Source organism: Chelonoidis abingdonii, chromosome 6, assembly GCF_003597395.2.
Source record: "Chelonoidis abingdonii isolate Lonesome George chromosome 6, CheloAbing_2.0, whole genome shotgun sequence".
NCBI classification, from domain to species: Eukaryota; Metazoa; Chordata; order Testudines; family Testudinidae; genus Chelonoidis; species Chelonoidis abingdonii.
In genome coordinates, this window is record NC_133774.1 from 31,550,696 (window position 1) to 31,576,106 (window position 25,411).

General features: G+C 41.2%; 1 protein-coding gene across 5 annotated transcripts in view; it reads left to right on the forward strand.

Moving 5' to 3' along the window:
• Positions 1 to 2,348: 2,348 nt before the first annotated feature.
• NNT (nicotinamide nucleotide transhydrogenase) overlaps positions 2,349 to 25,411 on the forward strand; it is a 68,356-nt gene continuing 45,293 nt past the window's right edge. The window contains exons 1-8 of one of the 5 annotated variants that reach the window (XM_032780833.2): positions 2,349 to 2,467; positions 5,751 to 5,958; positions 14,310 to 14,539; positions 16,713 to 16,930; positions 19,529 to 19,616; positions 20,330 to 20,418; positions 22,247 to 22,434; positions 24,171 to 24,304. In XM_032780833.2, coding sequence (XP_032636724.1) covers positions 5,808 to 5,958; positions 14,310 to 14,539; positions 16,713 to 16,930; positions 19,529 to 19,616; positions 20,330 to 20,418; positions 22,247 to 22,434; positions 24,171 to 24,304 — 1,098 coding nt within the window. In that variant the 5' untranslated portion in view covers positions 2,349 to 2,467; positions 5,751 to 5,807. Of the gene's footprint in view, positions 2,468 to 3,162; positions 3,906 to 5,750; positions 5,959 to 14,309; positions 14,540 to 16,712; positions 16,931 to 19,528; positions 19,617 to 20,329; positions 20,419 to 22,246; positions 22,435 to 24,170; positions 24,305 to 25,411 lie in introns of those variants that run through there. The other 4 variants (XR_012656079.1, XM_032780835.2, XM_032780836.2 and 1 more) reach the window with 4 other exon arrangements.

Here is a 25,411-nt window from a genome sequence, read left to right on the forward strand (position 1 = left end):
GCACTATGAGATTAAAAAAAATCATGATTTTTAGGTCAAAGTTGAAAGTTCTCTTTATTTGTCTTCTGGTTTTTGACCCTTTAAGGTACACAGCCACAAGGGCTAGAAGCTTACTTTAAAAGAAAATAAGCAAACTTAGATACTCAGTTAATCATTTGCCTCTCACAGCTCAGGCTTTAAGAAAAAACACCAAATGTTGCGAGTTGGCAACATCGTTTAGAAAATTTACCTTTTTCAGAAAGCAAGCCTCATTCTCTAAGGTGTTATGGGGGGATTAGATGACTCAGGGCATTGTTTTTGGGCTTCAGAGCCTTTCACCACTCAGTCACCAGTGTGAATCCAGTCCATCATGGCAGGGATTAAAAAGTATTCCCGTCAAATGGATATTTGATAGCCCCTACCTGAGCTCAGCTGGATCCCAATTTCAGCTCTCACTGCTATGTTTTGCACTAGATTGTAAATTCTTCAGGGCAGGGACTTTATCTTTCCCTACCAAGATTTTTTGCAGCGGGACCTAATATCATAGGCGCTGACTCTGTGAGTGCTCTGGGCTGGAGCACCAATGGGGAAAAAATGGTGGGTGAGCAGCCTCCCATTAGCTCTCTCCACTCCTCCCAGCACCTCCCACCTGCTGGTGGACCCTGCGGATCAGCACCTCCGGCCCGCCGCAAACAGCTATTTTGCAGCAGGCAGGAGGCTGGGAGGGTGAGAGGAGGTACAAGGGCACAGCATGCTCAGGGAAGGGGGTGGAAATAGGCAGGAACAAGTGAGATGGAGGTGGAGTGAAGACAGGGCAGGACCTTGGTGGAATGGGGGTGGGAAGAGTGGAGCCTTGGGTGGGGCCTTGAGGGAAGAGGTGGGGTAGGTGAAGGACCTGGCGCAGAGACGGTGGTCAAGCACTGCCCAGCACTTTGGAAAGTCAGTGCCTGTGCCCAGTATAACCATATAAGCCAGAAAAGTGAAAATTAGCAAACACTGTAATTGTCACACACAACGGGGGGGGGGGGGGGAGATTTCATAAATGAGACAGGCCAAAACACATGATCTAATCCTTTTAAAATAATAATCTCATGATGTTTTGGAGGGGTCTGAACTTTTGTGGTTGCTATTTTCAGTACTGTTACTGGACTTCTGAGTACTGCTATTGAGCATGATCCAGTTACCTGATTTAGGGTTAGGGTTTCCCTCTTTTAAAATCTCTTTACAAATCACATTCACCTCTGCTCAAATTCACTTAAATGTAACATTTTAACATTAATGCTGTGAATGAAATTAATAGGCAGCAGGTTTAAAACAAAAGTAAGTACTGAGGTGGTGGGTATTTTGCACTCAAAGATAGGCTGCATTTTAAAATATGCCTAAATTGCACCTGCAAATAATAAGTTGTCTATGCTAGAGAGGAATGTTGTGACTAAAAAAATGGATTATAATGTGGGCAAACAGATCAATTGTTCCTTATGAGCAGTCCTCTGTAAAGCACCATGTTACCTATTTTACTGATATCCTAATAATTAGAATTTATAGTCACTCCTTTTTGTGGTGTATAGCCCACACTAAGATTGACATACAAAAGAGGATCTTTTGCTACAGCTCACACATTTCAAAGAAATAATAAAATGTACTATTTACTCAATGCTTTACGTGTTCAGAATGCTTCCTGAACAATACATAGCTAACTAATTAATTAAGCAAGATGCCTAAGGCTCTTTATACCGCAAACTTTAGCCTTCTTGAATGTGCCTGGCTGCAATCTGCAGCCCACATATCACAACATAATATTAGACACAGCAAAGGAGATGTAGATACATCAAGTTACCATTACCCTGCTAACAATAAGAACAAAGGACACCTCCCCTAGATTCTCGTGTTCTCCCAACTCTGGTGATTTTTAAGACAAACCTGACAGTATTTTGAGTTTTTCTTAACGCCTCAGTTGCTGAAATGCAGTGCCCTGCACGAGGTTCTCAGCTTTCACTAAAGAAGTTTCCAAACCGTAGGGCTGTCAAGAAAAGCTTGGAAACCTGACCTGGAGGAGCAGAGATACCACAACGCAAATAAAAAGACCCCACCATTTATTAGTTTTAAACACTCTTCCTGGTGTTTGACCCCACGGCCCGCGCCAGCCAGGCGAGCAGCCTGCAGACACTCGTCCCACCCCCTCGCACAGCGTAGCAGTGAGCCTGGCGGCAAGGTTACAAAAACACACGCACGCCCCTCGTGCTACAAACGTTCCACACGTGATGAAATCCGCCCCCCTCCTTTATTTTTTGAAGGAGGCCTAGGTACAGGCGTCTCCAGATCACGTGACCCGCTTTGCCGGCAGTGCTTGACCTCGAATTCTTCCCAGTACTTCCGGGTTGGAGGACGTTCGCCCCTCCCCTTTGGCTGGGCCCTGGCGCGCGCCGGCTCATGCCCGAAGGTCAGCGCAGCCGGAGCAGGGGCCAGAGGGAGCGCAGCGTGGAGGCTGGTGGGTGCTCTTGTCTCCTGTAATGGGGCTGGGGAGGCGCCTTGTTTATTCTCTAGCAAAAGGGTGGGTTAATCAGCTGCGATTGCGTGCGGAGCTAGGGGATAATCCAGCTGCTTTCTACCCCGTCTTTCCGTTGCAATTGCTGCTGGTTTTATCCTTCTACTGTAACATTGTAGCAAATGCTTGGCATGCAGTGGATTAAAGGCTGGTTTTATTCTTTCTATTGAAATTGCAGCAAGTGGTTGGGAAGCAGGAGAGGGATGAAGCAGAAAGTGCTATTCTCTTCTCGTTGGAACTGCAACAGCGGGTAAAACATCTGCTGCCTACTCTATCCCCATTTCACTAAATCACGAGATGTGGGTGATACCAAGCAAAACTAAATGGAACTAGATCCTGAGGCTGGAGACTCAGTATAATTTGCTGATTCGAGGAAATTTGGATGCAAGAAGGTTTTCAGGAGGAAAAAAACCTTGAACAAAAGGAAGTTGCTATCTTTTGCAATAGCAGGACAGTGATGAGGTATAAATAATGCATGAGAAAAATCCCAGCAGTGGTAGTTCCGTTCTCTATCACGTTTAAAGATGGGTTTTTACAGTGCCGCCCAGTAGAGTGAGTTAAACTTTGTGATCAAGAAATGATTTTGGAAAAATCAGGTCTGAAGAATGAAACTTGCAGGAAGCAAGGATTTCAGTAACTTCACTGTCTTAAGGAGGGATAATGTATTGACTTTGGCAACAATAGAGGACATATCTACAGTAGGATAAATGACCTTGTGCTTCCTAGACACAATGTAGCTGTCATGGAAACATAATTTTTGTAAAGGATTAGGGGAGGGGCTATAGAACGGAGAAGGAAGCTGTGAGATTAAATGAAAAGGAGCTTGCTGCGTGAATGCATGCATGTATTTTATGTGGAGGGGAAGGAAGATGCAGTCTCCTGATGTATTGTCATGCTTGCACGACTGTAGCATTTTTCATTAAAAGTTGTAGAACACTCCTTTCGTGTAGGTGTTAGCTCTGAGTTACATATAGACAAGTGAAGAGCTGATCATACCAGCAACTCCCACTGAAGTTAATGGAAATTACATGTGCTAAATAGTTCTTAGATTCAAGGCATTTGGCACAGAATCTAAATACAGATGGACAGAATGAGGCTCAAAGAGCTTGGCCAAGGTCAAAAAGAAGGTTACTTAGGCACTAGAAATAAAACTCTGAACTGCTGACTTCCACTCTTGTGCTCTAGTCATCAGATCATGCTGCTTTCGTAATGTGCATGTCTTTTCGAGTGGCAGGAAGGTAGGAGCAGAGTTAAACGTGCAGAAGTTCTAGGCAAGGAATTTCAAATTATTTCAGTGCTGTTTCAATGAGTGGACTTGGAGACTCCAAGGAGAGAGTGATTGACGAGGTGAGGAGCGGTAGCCAATCAGACAGGCCTTGGGGTAAGGTATGACTAGCATTGCTCAAGGCAAGCAGCCAATGAGAACCCGCTAATGAGAGTGGCGTCGGGACGCCGGTTGCTTGTGGAGCTTGCAGACGTGGTAGCGCGTTTGTGCATTGATGGGGTTGGGGTGAGGATTGTCCTTTAAAGGGGGACCTTTTCGTAGGCAAATGTTACTTGGTCACCTGAGGTGGCACATTTATGTTTATTTATCCCTATCCCTACTATATTTTATTGCCCCTCCTATTTATCCCTGGGAGATAGATTTCTTATCCTAAGTGCCTGTCTGAATACGTGGCATAAGCTCTTGTAACTTACTGTGCTACAATGTTTTCTATTTATGGTAATTCCTTTAGAAACCATAGCTGCTTGCTGAACGCTGTGTGATGACTAGGTACTTCAGGCAGGGGAGTGGGGGAAAAGGGGTGGAGTTTTTTCAGCTAGGAGAGCTGTGTGTTTTGCCAAAAGAGCAGACTTGGCCTAGCATATCTCAGCCTGTTGTTCTTTTTTAAAGATTAAAAAAATTGCATGTGAATCATTTTGCACGTGGCTCATGACTATTTTATTTTGCCAGCATTTGGTATAGGCTTTCAGAGCTGTACTTGACACTAAAAAGGAGACCAACAAATTATGGTAGCGAACATGACAGATGCATCAGAAAGGCACCATTCATGCAAGATGTTGTATGTGACCAGGTCCTCACTGAAGGCCTTGGGCCACACAGAGGTGCAGAGGTTCATCTGTGTGCAATGCACTGGCTCCAATCCTTCACAATTAGCAAATGTCTCTGCCAGCTGTGTTTAGAGTCCAAAATAGGAACGGCTGATGCCAAAACTCTCAGTAGAAGAAATTGTACCGTGACTTTCTTAAGACCTATGTCAAAAGTCTACATGCCATCTCTATGCAAGTTGGTTTTTCTCTCTCTCCTCTCATTTTTTAATTTTTTTTTTTTATAATTGAAGATTTAGACTACAGTCTTGATTTGTCAGATTTCACAAGCTATACTTTATGGAGTGAACTTATGTACCCCAGATTTCATAAATCCTGACTGACTGTTTAATTTTAGTAAAATTGACTTAATCCTGAAGGACAGCATCCTGATGACAATAGTGACCTACTTGATAGCTATTATATAGTGATGTATTCAAGCTGAACCTTATGTTCACTAACATAATCTCTACTTTTTGATAAGCAACAAAAATTTCTGAATTAAGTAATAATTGCGTCTTGCATGGCAACAGAAAAAGGTAATGAAAAATATTTTATTACAGTCAATTGACTTTGTCAGTCTATATTTAAAATGGATGTAAAAGCCAATGTGATCTATTGTTGGTGGATTTCTCTGAGGCGGATAATCACTGACATCAGATCTCAGTAGATGGATCAACATTTGTTTATATCGCTTAAAGGTTTAGTATTAATGGTCAAATATCAGTTTACACTGAGGGTTGTAAATGCCTCTTATATTTAAAAGACAGCATGGTAGTTGATGAAGCATGTGACTGAGTTGGGAAATGGATCTAATAACCACAATGTCATTGATTTGGTGTGGCTTTTGTCAAGTCATGTACACTTGTTCTGTTTCTCTGTAAAAGGGGACTGATATCTACTCTGCCTATTGAGTATTGGAACTTTGAACTAGTGCTTATAAAATGCTATGTAAATTGTCTGTACTGTTATTCCTGCCATCAATCTGTCTATTTTTGATGGTTGCTCAGACTTTTTCTACTTGGACAGATGGGCATTTTGTGTGGTTTTTGTCAACCGAAATAAGCATCTGACTCTACACAGTTCATCTCTCTAGTACCATTAATTGTTAATGCCTCTTTGTGATTTTTGTGCACAGCAAGGCTGCGGCAGGGATTCCACACGTGGCAGTCCTTGCTCTTAGATCCCAGGCAACATGGCGAGCCTCCTACGTACAGCAGTTATCAGCTACTCAAATCCTCTCTTCAGCAATGTGATGTCACGGAAAGTGCAGACTGTGAAGATGCCATGCTTGCGAATGTTCCAAACCCATCAGATACTCTGGTGTCAGGCACCTGTAAAACCAGGTAAGTTAATTTAAGAAAACAAGTTTGTAGAACAACTAGGTTTTCCTTTCTAAACATGGAAATTAAGCTTCCTAAGTAGGTATATTTTGAAAAGGTACTGCTAAGATGAAAATATACAAAACTCGCCCTGAATCATGTGAGTTAATTCTAGTGCATCAGAAGTTCTACAACTTTACATTTGTTTTACAGACCACAGTGTAACAGAGTTTCTCCTTAACCACCTCCTCTCCCTATTCCCAACACCTTGGGGCCAAGTTATGCTCTTGAATGTATGTTCAGGGCTCCTACTGAGTATGACCTTGATTTAGGAAAGTACTTCTGCATATCCTTGGGTTCCACTGCAATCTAAGGCCTTGTTTATACTTAAGTTTTGCTGGCATAGCTGTGGGGAAAAAAACCTCACCCCTAACAGATGTAGCTATGCCCTAGGTTAGATGCAGTTATTCCAAAAAGTGTTCTTTTGAGAGTATAGTTTATTTAATTCAGGGAATAGAATGAGATGTGTCATCAAAAGAATTCTTGCTGACATAAACTGTGTCTGCATTAAGAGGATTTGCTGGTCTAGCTATATAGGCAAACCCTTTCTACTATAGATGAGGTCTAAGAGACTAAAGCACATATTTAAATGCTTCCCTGAATCTGGATGCATCCCTGGGCCTGTTGGGAATTTAGTGTATTAAAATCTGAAGACAGAATTTAGCCTTTGGCCATAAAAAGACTTTGTTGGTAGTCCAAAAACCAGACTGCAGTTTGACAGCTTCTTTGGTAGTCAGTAATAATTGTTGCTACAGATTAGGATGGACATCTTCAAATGATACCTGGTGTTACGCATTAAAGTATTTACTAACTGCACAGTACTTCTGTCTTCAGAACTATCAACCCATGTGAAATATCATGTAAGTGTGACACTTACTTTTATGCCATCCACTATTTAAAACGGAAAGTAACCAAACTGATAACCCTGTTAGTTGATGATTAAACTGGCCCACTTTTTTGTTTTTGGTAATCTGAACATTGATATTCAATAAACAAAAAAGGCAAATGACGGGTAAACTTCTGAACAAAATATCATGCTCTTCTCTATTATTGATTATGTATACTTTTTATTTCTGTTGAATACTTTCCTTTGGGTTGGGGATTCTATAAAGAAGTTCATCAACATATGAACTAAATTACAAAATTTCATTATAACCTCAAAATCACAATTTCTAAAAATAAAATTAGTAAATCACTGTGGTGTAAAACTGCATTTGATTTAACATTATATAAAGAAGATAATTTGAAAAATGTTAGTATGTTTGTTTAGCTGTTTAGGCTTGTAGCTGCTACTTCAGAATATATCCCCATATCTCACTTTGTACTGCAGAAGAGGCTTAGCCTTTTTTTAAGGAAAACTTTGTGCTGATTCCCTTCTTCCATTTGTGATTAAATAGTCCGAGCAAAATGTGGAAGAGATTTACCACTGAGAAATCATTCAGTGGAAGATGTTTATACTTAAATCTATTTAGAGATTGTTTCCACACTGTGTGATGTATAGCATTTGATGTATGCTCTGTAAGACTGAGGTTTGTGAAAGGACTTCAGTAGAAAAGTTGAAATTTAAAGGTTAACTGGAAGGGTGGATTCTTTCATGTCACCGTTCGTTGTGTTTATTAAGAAAGCCCTGAACATTTCCTTTCATCAGTTAAATTTGCTACTTTTCGGTTTCATTGTCCCCTTGTTCTTGTAATAAGAGGTGGAATTAGAAGCATCTGATCTACCTTCTCTACACCATTCATTTGTGTTCATCACATCACTGTCCTTCAGAGTATCTACTCGTGTCATAGCTTCCTACTCAGATTTGAACCTTAGCGTTCATAAACTGAGAAGCTAGCATGAACCCTCTAAGCTTAATTACCAGCTTGGATCTGATCTCGCTGCCACCAGCCAGGAATTTCCAGGGCCTGACTCCCTCTCTGGTCTCCCAAAACCTTCTCTGGGGGACCCCAAGACTCAGAAGCTCTGAGTCTCACACCAAAGGGAAAACAACCTCCTCCCTTGTCTCCCTGATATCCATTCCCCAGCTCCCCTCCCTGGGTTATCCGGGCGATATGTAGCTTCAACTCCTTGAATGCAGAACAGAGAGGGCAATTTCCCTTCCCCCTCCTTCTTCCTGCTGAAGGCTATGCAGATTCAAAACCTAGTCAAGCTAACACAGAGAGATTTCCCCCTCCCTTCTATCTCTTACCTTAACCAGAGAAAAACTCAACCAGGTTAAAAAAGAAAACTTATATAAAAAGAAAGAAAAAGACAATAAAATATTCTCTGTATTAGGTTGACAAATACAGGGTCAATTACTTAAAAGAAAATATGAAAAACAAGCCTTATTCAAAAGATATCCAATTTAAAACATTCCAGAAAACTACACACATGTAAATACAAAAAAACAATAACAGCCTATTGTTTTTCTACCTTTGTACTCACAACTTTGAAACTGAAGATTAGAAGCTTGAAGATAGAAAGACCCCTCTCATAGCTGAGAGCCAGACAAAAAACACAGACCCAAACATTCTGTCCCTGAGATTTGAAAAATCCGGTTTCCTGATTGGTTCTCTGGTCAGGTGTTTGGTTCCCTTTGTTAACCCTTTACAGGTGAAAGAAACATTAACCCTTAGCTATCTATTTATGACAGCTCATCTTATTTCAGAACTCTGAGAACAGGTAAGCAGCTTCTTCTGAAGCTGATGTTAAAGTTGGTAAATGGCTGAGTTTTTTGTTCCTTCCTTCCCATCCTAAAGACATGGCACATAGTTTGATAGTCTCTTTTCCCCAGCAAACTGTCTTATTCTCTTCTCTGATAACATTTATTGGTATTATTCTGTATCACAGCACTCCCTGAAGTTAAAGTACTATGAAGAAAAGGGCTTGTGTTTTTCTTTACATTTCTCTACCCAGTTCTTGTTAACTTTTCCTGTTAGTTTAATATAGTGATTTGTCCAGTATTTAACCTTTTAAGTGGAAGTTAAGTGAGAGTGGACTCTTAATAGGTTCAATTTCAATTTTAAAAGCTTGGAAATATAATTTGTCTACCTATTTTGTGTTAGGAGGAGACTTTTTTAAGGCCATGTGTTCTTTGAAAGTCTCATCAATGAGCAGTTGACTTTGCTGTTTACTTTTTGCAGCATCACAGCAGCAAGAATGTTGCCTTATTAAAAATATTTCCACTTGTTACAGTTCGTGTATACTGGTCTTGAGGTCAGTGGGACTATGCAGTTTTGGGATCCCACCTTAGATACCCAGCTGATAAAGGGCCTCTCATTACCTATGCTAGATAGTTGTGCATCAACAATGTATCTATTATTTGTATGCAAAATAAGTAAAAAGTTTAATGGCAGTTCAGTGCCTGTGAGAGGTTCCAAGAAACTGAATTCCTTTATCCATGGCATGGGAAGCGGCAGTTCAACCTTCATAACATTCCCCCTCTCTCCCCAGGTTACCTCAATTCTGATGTGAAGAGACCATTTCTAGGGTAAAAGGGCAGATCAGTCTCCATGCCTATTCAGTCCTTGGCCCCTCTAGACTACCAACTGGGTTGGTGAAGGGAAGGAAGGGAGAGCCCCTGTGCTGTGAGGATTGCACATGTCTGCTGGGAACAGGATCAAAATAAACCCAATTTCGCATAAGCCATCAAAACGTGCTGTTGCCAGAGGCTGCTTAGTGACTTCGAGTTGATAGGCTCAGTCTCCACTTGTACTTGATTCCCCGCAGAGTCTTGTTAATGTCTCAAACTATGCAGGCTATATGGAATAGCTAGGTTCTGCAGGAAGTGCTGTTGGTAATTCAGTAGGAAATGCTTTGCACTCCCCTCCCGTTGCAACTTAGGCTACATTTACACTTGGATCTCGGGATGTGATTTCGAACTTGAGTAAACATATGCTAGTTGTCATCCAGCTAGTGCGCAAAATATAGAGTAGCAGCTGCGGTAGCATGGGCAATGGCCAGCAGCGGTATGGGCTAGCAGATCCACCTGGACCCTGTGGGTATGCCCTCAGAGGGCCTAGCCTGTGCTGCTGTCCATACTTCCATGCTATACCTGTTTTTAGGGCACTAGTTTGATGAGAGCTACCACGAGTATGTCCACTCAAGTTGTGAATCACAGTCCCAGCTCCAGGTGTAGATGTAGCCTGTTACTTAAACCCATGACTCAGAATGAGTGGACAGTACACTCCTGGAGATACTTCTGGGTTTTAAATTTCATTTGAAGAGTGATGATAACCCACAAGTCCCAGCTCGACTATATTTAACTTCCACCTGTGTAAAATATCACCTGCAGAGTGTCACCTGTAGTTTCCATTGGATGTAGTGATCTTGGTGTCCTACCCTAACCCACTGATGTAGTTATTTGCTCTGCATTGTTAAACAGCTGCTCCTTTTTGTTGGTGAATGAAATGCTTGCAGATCAAGATACAGGGCTTGAAAAGCGTACTGGATTACTACTAGCTAGAGGCTGATAACAGTGGTTGTGAGTGGGCAGCACTGTACTGAAGTGGAGTGTTACGGCTGGTGGAAAGCGTTTGATGCATTTATGGGGTTAGTGGAGAGCAGGAAAGTCACTGGGTATTTCTCAGTGACCTGCTTTCCCTGTGTCTTGGTGAAGGGCACACCTTTCCATATTGGCGATGGATTGTAGTATCTGTTAGAAAGGACACTAAATCAGATTAAAACATTCAGAGAAATAGATGTTACTTGCACGAAAGATCTAACAGAATGAGTGAAAGAAATGAGAAAACTTTGCAACTGTCACACTGTGGATTTTTCCCTGAGCCTTCCATACAGCAACAGGGGAAAATAAATGTTTTATTAGTTGTTTTTTTTTTTTTAATTCCAATCAATTGGCAATGCAACTTGAACACGTAGTAGCAGAAAATGCTTTAAAGTCACTTATTGAAACTGACAGTTGTCTAGATTAAGTTTGTGTTCCTTTAAGTTAGCAGCCTCCTTCCAGTGTCAGAACAATATAAGGGATTGATCATGCTCTTCTCCCTTTTATTGTGTGATTTTTTTTCCCCCCAGGCTCTCCAAATGCCACTGCACTGTGGAGCTTCCTCTTCCTGGCTTTGTAAAAAGGTGTGTGGGGGGGAGAGTTTTCCACCCTCTCCCTTCCTTTTGCCATTTTGTGTCCGCTTTCCCTAAATCACCCTCAGCCTCTACTGTTCAGAACTTTCCTGAGCCACAGAGTGAACTTGACAATAATCTGCTTAATTTCACTTCTGATTTTTAAATAGCTTTTCATTTTCACTGAGCTGAATCAGATAAATGCAGGACTGGGTCCTCCACTACTTGGGTAGCTAGAAAAGCAGGGGAAGAGGTGCCTCTTCCAAGTAGCAAGAGAATAGAATTGTAACCACTTCCGTTGACACCTATTTGGTTGGCAGAGAGCACTTCCGACTTGCCTATGGTGGGAGTGGGGGATGCTGTTCCAGTTGTATAGTGATGTCTAGGAGGGCTATACATTGATGAAGCAGATGTTTGTAAAGTACCTCTCAGGTACTTATATGACTAATTCTATTAGATACAAATAATGTCTCTTACAGTGATGTAGCATTCTTTCAACACTGCTTATTTTGATAATGCTGTTTTGTCTGATAAGGGGGAGGATTTATATAAAGAACTGTATCTGTACTCTTAGTTTTTAGACATTACATACCGGTGTTTTCAAACTGTTCACCACCACTGCAGCAATTACATTTTGGGTGAAGACAGTCAATATCAAAGGAAGAGCTGAAATAATTAAATGAAATACACCTTTGGCAGTTGATCTGTTTCCTTCCCTTTAATTTCAACTACACTCATGGGTAGGTGTGTTCTGGCATCAGTTCTAAAGGGTGCAGGTGACTGGATAATCTAATTAGCTCTTCAAATCCAGATTTTTGTAGCAGCAGTGCCAGATAATTATCAAGGATTGAAAAGTTTGTAACAGTTGGCATGACTATTAACCTAAAAATAAGTCTCTGTTTAGATTAAATATAAATGCTTGGTGTTTCAGGTTCATAGCTATAAGATACTTCTGGGCTCAAGAGTCGGTCAAAGCATCCCCTTAAAAAAAGAAAAAGCATGGAGTGGAATAGGGAAGCAACTCTTAAATCCCCCAAACACACACTTTCTGTATCAAATGTTTAAGTTATATAAAGTCTGTTACAAACTGTGTTTACCACCGTCTTGTATCAAAGGATGTAACATTCATGGTCAAATTGAAAACCTTGTAAACTAGTTTTGCAACAAAAGTTCATTTTAAAAAAAACAAATTAAGTATAACTGGCACATTCCTCTTGTCGATCTTTATGGATGAAATAGGCTATATAAATTGTAAATTGCCATACCCTTAATGCAAATGGTAGGTAGGACCTTCTCCTGCAAATAACACTACACACATTCTTATTCTCGTGTGGAAATTACATAGACTTCAGTGGTAACTGTTTGCAGGACTGGGCTGAGATTTCATAGGGCACACATTGTTTTAATATGCTTGTACCAAAATGGTGAGTGTTGACTGACTGTGTGAGAGAGAGATTTATATAATACATACATCAATCGGTCTGGAGGATATTTAGACACTCCAAGTTGGATTAGAACAGTTTTAAACTATTTCAGACTTGAGACTCAACAATGAGTCTTAAACTGTGCATAAATAAAATCAGAGGTTGATAATTTGGGAACCAAAGTTGTCAGTAATAAACACAACTTCTAAGCTTTTTAGACTACTGAGTTGACTTTTCAGTCTCCTGTTTCTCTTGAAAATAACTAACTTTCAAACTGATAAAACTAATAGACTGGCATCCCAATTTTTTAAAAAAAAATTCACTTAGTCTTTAATAGCAACCATCATCCAGGATCCCAAACTGCTTTTCAAACAGTTATGTTTCACAAGATACCCCTAGAAGGTAGGTAAGTATTAGGCTCATTTGTAAAAAGGGTAGACTCAAGCACTGATTAGTAGGCATTCACATTCAGGCTCTATTGTACTTTCATTAAGCCAGTCAAGCCCATATATTTTAGTGTACAGTAACTCCTCACTTACAGTCATTCTGGTTAACGTTGTTTCATTGTTAAGTTGCTGATCAATTAGGGAACGTGCTCATTTAAAGTTGGGCAGTTCTCCCTTATAACATCAAGGGAGCATTGCCCAAGTTCCTCTTCTCTGCCTCCTCTCCCTCCCTTCCTCTGTCCTCCCTCCCAGCGCTTCCCACAGCTGTTTGGCGGCGCTTAGGACTTTCTGGGAGGGAGCGAGCAAGCGGGGAAGCTGCCCCCACCCAGCAGGTAGGGCCATCCGGCACGCAGGGGCTTTAGGGGCTGCAGAGTCCTGGGCTAAGGGAGCCTTGGGGCCCTGGCCTGCAGCTCTAAAGCCCCTTTTAGAATGTGGCCCTGTGAGCACGGGCCAGAGGACTCAGGAGGAGCAGGTGCAACCATGCAGCCAGTGGCTGGAGAGAAGTGGTGCTTTCCCCTTCAACGCCCCGCTTCTCTTCGGCCAGCTTTGAGGGGGAAGGCGGCGCTTCCCTCCGGCCACTGGCTGTGTGGCTGCCCCTGCTCCTCCTGAATCCTCTGGCCTGTGCTTGCAGGGCCGCTTTCTGAAATGGGCCTTAGAACTGCAGGCCAGGGCCCCCTTAGCCCAGGACCCTGCAGCCCTAAAGCCCCTGCATTCCAGGTGGCCCTGCCTGCCGGGGTGGGGGGGCAGGCACCTCCCATAATTGTGGCCATGGGGGCAGTGCCGCGCTGTGCAGAGCCACCTGCACACCCCATGTACCAGACAGGAACTGCCCCAGGTAAGTGCTCTGCACCTCCTGCCTGCCCCAGCCCTGAGCTGCCTCCTGCAACCCCACTCTGAGTGCCCTCCTGGACCCTAACTCCCTCCCAGACCCCGCACCCCCACCCTGAAGGCCCTCTTACACCCTGACTCCCTCCCAGACTCTGCATCCCCAGCCCTGAGCCCCAGGGGTATGCCAGGGGCACCTCCCCACCACAGTAAAGTATGTAATGCTTTTTGTCTGCTCCCCATAAATTTCACTTAGTTGCATTTTTAGGAGCATAACTACAACATTAAGTGACGAGTTATTGTATACTCATCTGAACCTTTAGAGACTGCCACCTGTTGGTAATTAAAGGAAAGTGATGCTTGGGAGTAGAACTGCAAGGTGTTACATTTCTGGAAAATATTGCTTAGCCTCTTATGTCTGTTCCGGGAAAAGAGAATTGTTAAATGTGGGATGTATCTATAAGTGTCAATACAGAGTATAGGAAGATGCTGTAACAGAACAATAGTCCAGTAGTTCTTATTACTGCTAAACTAAATGCCATTTTTTCCTATGCATTTACAGGAATCCCATATAAGCAGTTGACTGTGGGTGTTCCTAAGGAGATATTCCAAAATGAGAAGAGGGTGGCATTGTCACCAGCTGGTGTTCAGGCTTTGATTAAACAAGGATTCAATGTTGTTGTGGAATCAGGTGCTGGAGAAGCTTCCAAATTCTCTGATGATCACTACAGGGAGGCAGGAGCAAAGATCCAAGGGACCAAGGAAGTATTGGCTTCTGATTTAGTACTCAAAGTAATTATTTTTTTCCTCAATATAGTGTATTTTAAATGTTTTAGGGCTAATATATGACTTTTCCAAACCATTTCATATAGTCTGCTGAACATCTAGCTGATTTTATTTTAAAAGAGGGAGCTCTTGTTAAATTCACATCTTACACATTTCAGGTTTTACCTGTGTTTTTAATTTTCATCGGCTGATTTATTTGGTGACTCAGATCTGGGCACTGAAAACCCTACTAAGCTGGAAAATAGAACTAAGCCTTTGAACAGCAGTTTTGAAATGGTTTGAGGACAACTATCTACTGTTCGCATACTCGGAGTAATGGCATTTCCCAGATCAAAGTAGGGAGAGTGCTTTTCAGAGCACTGAGTAGAGAGGATCCCTGCCCCAAGGAACCTGCACTCTTAAGACTAATAATAGAAAATAAATCAGATATTTTTCTCCTGTAATAGTTCTTCTTGCAGTGCTAGCTAAGAATGAATGCCACGCACTATCCTCCGTTGTCATTCAAAGACCTAAGGGCAGCAGTGTGTTCTAAATGGAGTTGAGACAGGAGAACAGCGACAGCTGATATGGCAAGAACATGAAAAACAAAGACGCATGAGGCGTATTAAGAAATGTACGTTGTAGCCAAGTTGCTAGGAGCCTTGGAGATGAAGAAGAGAAGCTTAAGTTTGATGGTGGGACTTCCTTTAGAAATCTTAGTTATGCATGTCAAGATTTAGATATGGCATAGTGGAATTTTTATGGGCAAACTATCAACCCTTCAGAAAAGTGGGGATTTATAATGGAATGCCGGCCATCTTAAAAATATGCTCAAGAAAGAGACTGACTAGCTAACAGATTTGGACATCTAAGCCCTCTGGGTCTAATGCAATCACCAGCAGTGTAAGCTTCTTTGTGTTTTTCAGCCTTTAGAGGTGGTGATATCTTTAAGAGTAGCCTGGTTTCCTGATCTCTTCAGGAGTAGGTCTGAGACTACTCCTGCCAGCATACATGTTAATTACAGTAATGCAAACATACATGTTAATTACAGTAATGCAAACATTCTTCACAAACACTATTACTAACTGAATAAGGGCCATTAACTCATTTCACACAGGTCCCTTGAATTCTATTTTTGTACTGCAGGGCCAGATTAATGCAGGGCTTTAGAGGCAGCAGCTCGGGGCCCCGGTGCAGAAAGGCTGAGGCAGGCTGCCTGCATGCCATGGCCCTACACCACTCCCAGAAGCACCTGGCTGCTGGCACATCTCTGCAGCCCCTGGCGGGGTGGGGTTGGAGGTGGCTCAGTGTGCTGCGCCAGCCCGCAGCACCATCCCTGCAGCTCCTGTTGACTGGAAACTGGCCAATGGGAGCTGTGCTTGCAGGCAGGGCACAGAGACACACTGTCTCCCTCCCCTCAGGGGCATGCAGAGACATGCCAACAGCTGGCCACTTCTGGGAATGGCATGGGGCTATGGCAGGCAGGCAGCCTGCTTGAGTCCTGCTGTGCCACCGGCCGGGAGTTGCCTGTGGTAAGTGCCTCCCGGTCGGAGCCTGCACCTTGCACCCCTTCCTGGACACCAACCACCTGCCAGAATCCCCTCCTGCACCCAAACTCTCTCCCAGACCCTGCACTCCCTTTTGCACCCCAGTCCCCACCTCAGGTCAGAATCCTGTTCTGCACTAAACTCCCTCCCAGAGCCTGCACCCCTCACCTTCTCCTGCACTCCAACACTCTGCCCCAGCCCCACCCAAACTCGCTCTCAGAAAGAAACTAATATAATAGCTGTTCTAAGGTCAGAAGTAGGCTATTTTGAACTAACTTAACTATATTCTATGTGTTTTAAGACTGAAATGTAACCACAAAACTGCTTTATGTTAATTAAATGGCAAGTTTAGTACAGCGTTAATAGCTTTGATGCCGTAATTGTGATCATTTTGTTTTAAATTAGGAAGAAAAAGACTTGTATACAAGGACCCCACAAAATCTAATAGCCCTGGGCCCACAGGAGAGTTAATAGTCCCTGTTGTACTGCCACTTTAATTACCTAGGTCTGATTTTAACAAGTGACCTACAAGCGAAAGGCACCTTTCATTTGTTTAGTTGTGTAAACAATCCTTAATAAACCTTATATTTTCCCATGGGACATGCACTGATTTGTTTGTGTTGATTAATCTGAACTCTTCTTTTTTCCTTCAGGTGAGGGCTCCTATAGTTAACCCTGCACTAGGAGTACATGAGGCAGATCTTTTTAAGACAGCTGCTACCCTGATTAGTTTTATCTATCCAGCTCAAAACCCAGACCTACTGAATAAACTTGCAGAAAGGAAAACTACTGTCTTGGCTATGGATCAGGTTCCACGGGTCACTATTGCTCAGGGATATGATGCTCTTAGCTCCATGGCCAACATTGCTGGGTATGAAACTATATTTTTTTCACCTTGACTGTAAATATAGGTAAATAAAAGTAACCTAACATTCTGGTATTAATGTGTTGTGTCCAAAATAATTCTGAATTTGTTTTCGTGAAACTGTTTCAAGAGGAATCAGTCTATTAGAGTTAGCTAAACTTGTCAGTCTCTTATGGTGAGCCTTGCAGTTATCAGATTTTCTTTTTTTTTTTCAAATTGGAAGGCAGTTCTTAATCTGAGAACTTGTTTGTAGTGCCTCACCCAATGAATTAGATCAGAATGGGCTTAAGCTATAGTTGAGATAGTGATAGACTAAGATACACAGAGTGACTAGTGTCCAACACAGGGGTTGGGGATAAGACAGTATAAATCACTCTAAATGAAACCCACTAGCATGGCAGATGGGACTGAAAGCCTAAACTCCCCTAGGATTTGCATTCTCTGTAGCTTCTGTGATGGCAACTTAGTTGGTAAACTGGCTGTCAGCAAGTATTACGAGCATTTGCTTTTTTGTACAGGTGTGAAAGTGTCAATCTTCAAAGTAAGAAAACATTTTGTGCCCTTCAAAAATGTATTTAGCCTTTTGCTCTAGGCAAATTACCAGCTTCTTTGTGGATGTATGTAGCTGATAATGTTTTTTTAAATTACACTAGAGAAAACAAGGTAATAGCTTGAATAATTATTCTGTCTTCTTATTCATCTTATATAGTTTTAATAGAATATGACAGGAAGTCATATTTTAAAGTTATAAAATTTATAAGTTTTGACCCAAGGAATAGACATTCTTTTGTGTACGGTGCTGTAGATAGTCATAAGAATATACACTTAAAATAATGTTTTGGTGTATCCAGAACAATTAGCATGTTTCTAATTGTGTTAAACACCTATATAGCACAGATGTGGGATTGTGAGTATCCCATATCTTACTACAAAATGTTTGGACTCATGGTGATCAGGAAATAAGTCCCAGTTTGTTTCTAACAAAACAAGAGACCAAAATAAGAGAATTGGAAAATCGGGCATAAAACGTACACCAGAAGAACTTTATTCCATTAATGAGGCCCCAAGGCTCCTTTGTTTCCTTCTCTGCTAGACTAAGGGTATGGCTACACTTGAAATTTCAAAGCGCTGCCGCGGCAGCGCTTTGAAATGTGTGTGTGGTTGGAGCGCCAGCGCTAGGAGAGAGCTCTCCCAGCGCTGCACATAAACCACATCCTCTGCTGGGAGCAGCGCTGCGGCACTGATTACACTGAGGCTTTACAACGATGTATCTTGCAGCGCTCAGGGGGGTGTTTTTTCACACCCCGAGCGCAAAAGTTGCAGTGCTGTAAAGTGCCAGTGTAGCCATACCCTAAGCTGCGTTCTACACTGGAGAAGTTAGTAATGATGTCCCTGCGCTTAAAAGGACATTCACACCTTTTCATACGGTTTACTCTCTGCAAAATCACTGGAAAAAAGGGAAGATTGAGCACAACAGGAAAAGAGTACACTAGTCAACACGTTGTTGTTTACAGAAATGCAACTTGGCCAAGGGAAAGACCTAATCAGGCAGCACCCTGTGATAAGCATATTACATTTACAATCTGTTGTACTAATATTCACTAAGCCTCCAAACATGCCTTTATGGTCAGGTAGAGTATTATCTGTTTTCAGATGGTGCAACTGAGGCACAAAGATTAAGCAACTTGTCCAAAACCACACAAGGACTGGTAAATCGGGGATGAGAAAGTTCTTGACTCCCAGATCTGTGCTTACTCTCCCAGATCATGCTATCTTTACACCACATTTACTGTGCTTGATTCTGCAGTTTCCCTGTATGCAGATCCTCACGTTGAGGTCTGATGCTGGAGACCTTAACTTCCAAGACCGTAAACTGTTAAAGTTAGTTGCTAAGTGTCAGTATATTTATCACATTTTAAAACCATAAGTAAGGGAATGAATGGTTAGAGACCTCAGCAATCTTCCACGGTCTCACAAATACATGCTCTTAAGTACAAAGAAGTGCATTGTAAGGTTTCAAGAAGATTTAAGAACTAGTTGTATAGAAAGCATTTTGAGCTAAAGGGATGCATACAGACAAACATTTAATTCAGACTGAATTTTTTTAATGGTCTGGAACTTAACTTTTTCAAAAACGCTCACATTTTTAAAGAACATTTATGTTCAGAATAAATATGGGCAAGTTTCAATCAAAATTAGAAGTGCAAAAATAAGCCTTTAGAGTAGCTTGTTATAAGCTAGTTGCATCCTTAACTGGCTAGCATTTCTCCATGTCACATGACAAATGCTTGTTTAGGCTACATTTTCAAATGTGTTTTGAGCATGAACGTATAGCTTTCGCATCAGTTTGCATGTTTCACTTAAATGTGTGGGTGTTTGTCCCCCGCCCCCGACTGCAAGTCATGGAATTGACCCCCACACATGTGGCCCCATTGGCCTTACTGGAGCTGTTGTTCTCTTCCTTTCCCCGCTCCGCCCCCCCCAATATAGAAGTCAAACTATGCCTTTGCTTAAATGTGTGCTTCTTTGACTGCTGCAATGGCTGGGTGGGAGTTGGACATGGAAAAATACTGATACTATGGTCTCATCTTTTTGCTTTGACAGTTACAAGGCTGTTGTACTAGCAGCAAATCACTTCGGTCGATTTTTCACTGGTCAGATCACAGCTGCTGGTAAAGTTCCTCCTGCCAAGGTATGTGGACTAAGAAAATTTATTCTGTAGCAGAGGTGGATTTCATGAGTATAGCAAACCACTGTTCATGGGTGTTAAATATTTTTTGATAGACCTATGTTTAGTTTCAGAGTTTAGAACTTGTTTGTTAATTCTGAGTCACTCCTTATTCAGGCAAAGTTTCCATTGTCTGCAATGGAAGCTACTCTGAATATAAAGAATGTTGAACTTTAATAAATTTCACTTATGCTTAACTTTTTCAAATCACACTTCTGATATAAAATCAGTTCATGCATTGGCAGGGTGGTGAGGGTTTTAGAAACTATTTGGGATTGTCAGGCTGGAACTTTGGTGTATTAGAATCCTGATAGAAGTGGCCCTTCGTTGGGTTTAGTGAGGGGCAGGAAAGAGGATCAGTTGAGAATGGGAAACCAGTTTCTGTAAAATGGGGGGGAAATGTATATTCCTTATGTCAATCTGTGTAGACTCCATGCTATATATGGGCTGACTCCCAAATTATTAGACGTTAGAAATCAATTTCATTAAATAATGAGATATTACGAACTATACTCTAGTCAATTTGGACCCTGTACTGTAAGGTAATCAGTTAAATAGATCTGGTCAATGAGCCATAGTTCCTATGGGGAATTCTGTACTGTGTCAAACTGAATTGATGTCACTTTTCCAGATCACTTTGTATGTACCTTGATCTCTAATAACAAATGTTATTCTAGGTCCTTATAATTGGAGGGGGAGTTGCAGGGCTAGCTTCTGCAGGAGCAGCTAAATCAATGGGCGCCGTGGTTCGTGGATTTGATACCAGGTAAGTGTGGGTGTTTAAAATCTTGGAGGCAACTCAAGCTCATCTTTCATTTTTCGTGAAATGGTGGAGTATAAAAAAATCTTCCTGCCAAGGATTTTATTTCAGTTCACTCCCAAATAGAAAAATCATATCACTAGCCATTCACAGTGTTCATAAAAAGTGGCTGTATCAGACCCCACTATAAAGCCAGAGGATTATACACGTAAAATGAATGGAAGGGTGTTTACTTGTTCAGACTTTCAGGAGAAACCCCTCATCACCTTCCAGGTCTCTGCTTTTCTGGAAGCTGCAGGGGAGGAAAAAAAGAGAGGAGGCAAGGTTTATATACTCTTATTTCCCAGCATGTCTTGCCTCAGACCAGGACTACATGGCTGCTGGAAGGAACTATGCTTCCCAGAAACCTTGCTATCCTGTATCCCAGAGCAAAGGTATCTGGGAATTCCTGAGGAAGGCTTTTTCCTTGCCATTGGATGGGGAGCGGAGATCCAACCCACTCTGCTCCTGCAGAGGGGGAAGCAGAGTCAGCAGTATGAGCCGTTTTAAATGCTACCATCCTAAGACTGCTTCCTCTGCCTCAGATCATTCTCCTGTCCCAAAGGCATTTTTAAGAGACAAGTCAGGAATAATGGGGTAATGGTGGCCCATAAAAATTTCCCTCATGAGCCTTAAATGTTTGTTTCTCTCATTAAAGAATTTGCTTTTAGTGAATTATTGTGTGCATATCCTAAAATCATAGGATAGGAAGGGACCTTGAGAGGTCATCTAGTGCAGTCCCTTGCACCATGGCACGACTAAGTATTATCTAGGCCATCCTTGACAGGTGTTCGTCTAAAATGCTCTTAAAAATATCAAATGATGGAGATTCCACAACCTCCCAAGGCAATTTATTCCAGTGCTTAACCACCCTGACAGGAAGTTAAGAAGAACAATTTTTCTCCCGCCTTGTAACAACCTTTTATGTACTTGAAAACTTAACATGTCCCCTCTGTCTTCTTTTTTCCAGACTAAACAAATGCAGTGTTTTCAGTCTTCTCTCATAGGTCATATTTTCTAGACCTTATGTGTTGTATTGATAGTTATACTGTATATTTGGTTATATTTCAAGCGCTTAGGGTTTAGATATACCTTTTGTCAAATTTGAAGAAATAAAAATGAATACATATCAATTTTTTTATGGAGTGAAATGCTGCAAAAATTCTGGCAGAAGCTCTCTGATTTTGAAAGCTGTTTCCATTCCATTCTATTTAAATACAACAATTGATATTATATGTTGGAAGGGGGAGGAGGGGAAGCAAGCATTCTTCGCAATGGATTATGTTTCTCAGAGGCAGAAATTAAATTCCATCTTAAATTTTCCAAGTTTTCAAAATGTATGTGCTCAGCAAGCTGAGTATTTTCATCTTGATGTGCAAGGATTTGTGTGCATAATTCCTTGCATGTTGAGATTATATTGAAATTGGAAAGTAGTCTCTGAAAACTTAATATTTTGCACTGTGCTGCCACCTGATAATAAAATCCTGCAATAATAAGCGCATGTGGGTGCAGGAACAATTGCAGTCTACCTGGGGTGATAACAGAGGCTATAATGATAGTATGAGTGCCTCAAGATTTTTAATGCATGTATCCTCACACATCCTTGTCAAGTAATAAAATTCTGTTATGCCCATTTTACAGAGGGGTAACTGGTCGTTGGACCATACTTTCTCTCTTTGCTCTTCCTCTCTGATTGCTACTGTGAGGGTCTCCAATAAAATTCTGGATGGATTGAATTGTCACTACAAAAACTGACTTGACTTTTCTGTGGTCTGTGTTTTGTCTAAACCTTTAGAGCTGCAGCTTTGGAGCAATTCAAATCTCTTGGTGCTGAGCCTTTAGAAGTGGATTTAAAGGAATCTGGAGAGGGGCAGGGAGGGTATGCAAAAGAAATGTCCAAAGAGTTTATTGAAGCTGAAATGAAACTTTTTGCCAAACAATGCCAAGAAGTTGACATCATCGTCAGTACAGCTCTTATTCCTGGTATGTCACCAATGCAGCAGACACGTTTTCCTCTTCTGCTCTGAATACTTTTAATATTCCATCTCCACTATCCTCAGGTAAGTTTGTGCATCTTTGGAGCTATCTTGACTCCAGTGCAAGAGCGCAGAAGGCAGAGAAGCTGTTGGTAATTCAGCTTTACATAAAACTGGCCCTCTTCTTCTGTTGGTGGGTTCCAGCTCTTGAAGAGGTTGCCATATTTGTCTTTCCCACAGCTGATGCCTTGTGTAAAACAGATGTTCAGGCCTCCTTTGCTGTTGGAGTTCCTGGCCCTTAGCCCTTTCTGGGATGGCTCTCTCTCTTTCATCTTGGTGATTTTATCTTGTGTACTGTTTTGCCACTCACTCAGCACTCTTCAGCAGCCCCAGGACTCTTGATTCTGTGAAGTTCCTTCAGTCTTACTAGAAAATAATGAGGTATTAGAAAAATGTACACTGTTACTTATCAGTCAGAATTTTAAAAACTGTGCAGATTAAATTAATTTAAATATTTCTTCTTTTAAACGCAACCCTCATATTCTTTGTAAATATAACATAACTAAAATTATTTAAATTCTATACTATCCAACTTAGATGGTGGTGGTTAAATTATGCTCAGTTACACTGGTGTAAACATGAAGTCTATTGACTTCAGTGTATGTACTATCTTTATGCTGTTGTAAATATAAAAGTAATTTGCACTAAATGAAGTAAGGATCTGCAGGACTCTTACCTAATTGTCTCTAGATCATGTGCAGTGAATAAGACAAATTGTGTTGCAATAGTAGCTTGTGACCGTGTCATTAAAATTTAAATCAAAACGTGTGTGTGTGTCAGAGTTTTAAGGTTGCATGGACAAGCAATTTCTGAGTGCTTTGTTTGCAACCTTAATATTCTTTTAACAGTTTGTGTGTGGCATTGGTGATTGTTGGGTGTCACTTCAGTCGTGAGATCTGAAATTTCTCCTCATAGACCTTTCTTACCTTCAGTTCTTGTCAATAGGGTATTTCACTGTTTGCTGGATTTTTCTTATGTAAGAAATAAATGCATGCTCTTATTTAAACAAGCTTGAAGTTGCTCTTTTAAGGCCCTTATTGCATAAAGACGCTCACTTGCAGAGAGGTTTTTAGCTGGATTCATTGGGATTCTACTGGCTGAATCCCTTTGCAGGATCCAGGTCTAACTTCTGCAGAAACCATATACCTTTCAGAAAGATGTTGAAGGTTCATTTACTGGAATGAATAGGGATGACAGTGGGCTTAGATTCCATTGCTGCTTGTATTTGGAGACCAGAAGCACTTTAAAAATACTTTTTTGGTTTTTTTTTTAAAGGTAAATTTGCAGGTCATAGCCTAAAGATAAATAAAAGTAAATGCAGAATAGCATTTTCTAACATTGTTTTATACATAAGCAAAAATGTGCTTTTGGGAGAACATAATTTTATTATTTCTTGAGGGGTCATGAAGAGGTTTTCCACTTATTTGGGGAAAAGATTATATTATCTTTCTCTCTGCAAATACACACAAATGTAGGTCACATGTGAGTTGAAAACATTCAAATTAGAGACTAAATTGTCTCCTTAATGTTTACATACAATTTGTATTGAGTTCTGTGGTGGTTATACGCAGATAGTGTATATTTCTCTGAGGGGAGAATTTGGCCCTTGGACATTATCCACAGGATATGATACTTACTTGTAGCCTGCTATTTTTTTTTTTTTTTTTTTTTTTGTCTTACCAGGTAAAAAAGCTCCTATCTTGTTTCGTAAAGACATGATTGAATCAATGAAAGAAGGTTCAGTTGTTGTGGATTTGGCTGCAGAAGCAGGAGGAAACTTTGAAACTACTAAGCCAGGAGAGCTTTATATTCACAAGGTATGGGCTTTCTTAAGTAGCAGTTCTGGATTTATAAGAGAGCACGTTGTTCGAGGACTCATAGCTTTTAAACTAAACACTGAAAATGGTTCCTGGTCTACCATTTAGGCTTAAAAAAAAAAAGAAAAAGAAAAATTGAGACTAACATTTTGTCACCAGTCATATTTTTGAAAGACAAGTGTAATTCAAGGCCTGCTCAGGAAGGATTGCCTTAACAGATCATGTTTCTTAGACTTGATAGAGACTGATCTGAGGCCACGTCTACACTACCTGCCGTGATCTATCAGGGATCGATTTATCATGTCTTGTCTAGATGCGATAAATTGATACCCAGATCGATGCCCGTACTCTACCTCGGCAGGAGGAGTAAGCGGAGTTGACGGGGGAGCCACAGCAGTCGACTTACCTGGCCGTCCTCACGGCCAGGCAAGTCGAACTAAGATACTTCGATTTGCATAGCTGAAGTTGCATATCTTAAATTGATTCCTGCTTCCCTCCTCCCCAGTGTAGACCAGCCCTGACCCAGCTGTGACAATATCTGTGGCTACACTACAGAGCTTACAGGGGCGCTTCTGTAGCGCTGCTAGTGCAGATGCTCTGTGCCAATGGGAAAGCTCTCCTGTCGACTTAATTACTTGCAACCCCACAAGTAGCAGTAGCTGTGTCGGTAGGAGAAGCTATCCAGCCAACATTGCATTGTCCTTACCAGCGCTTAGGTTGGTGTAACTTGTCGCTCAGGGGGTGGTTTAGTCAGGTCCCTAAGTGATATAACGTACATAAACATAAGCTGTAAAGTAGCCATAACCTGATAATTTTTTCCCCTTCTGTATTTAACTCGTTTTGGGATACCTAATTCAAAAAGACTAAATTACCAGTTAAATGTTGTGTTCTGTTGAAAATTGATAGTAACAATTTTTTCTTTTGGTAGTGAATATAATTTACATCTCTTTGGCAGACTTCAGTTTCACAGAACAGAAATATGTATTCCTAGTCTTATCAGTTAAATTATTTTATTTCTTTACATTTGAAAAATAAAATGATACATATACAAAGGTTCTAAGCACTTTGAAACTAACTTAAACATTGCAACATTTAGTACTACACTTA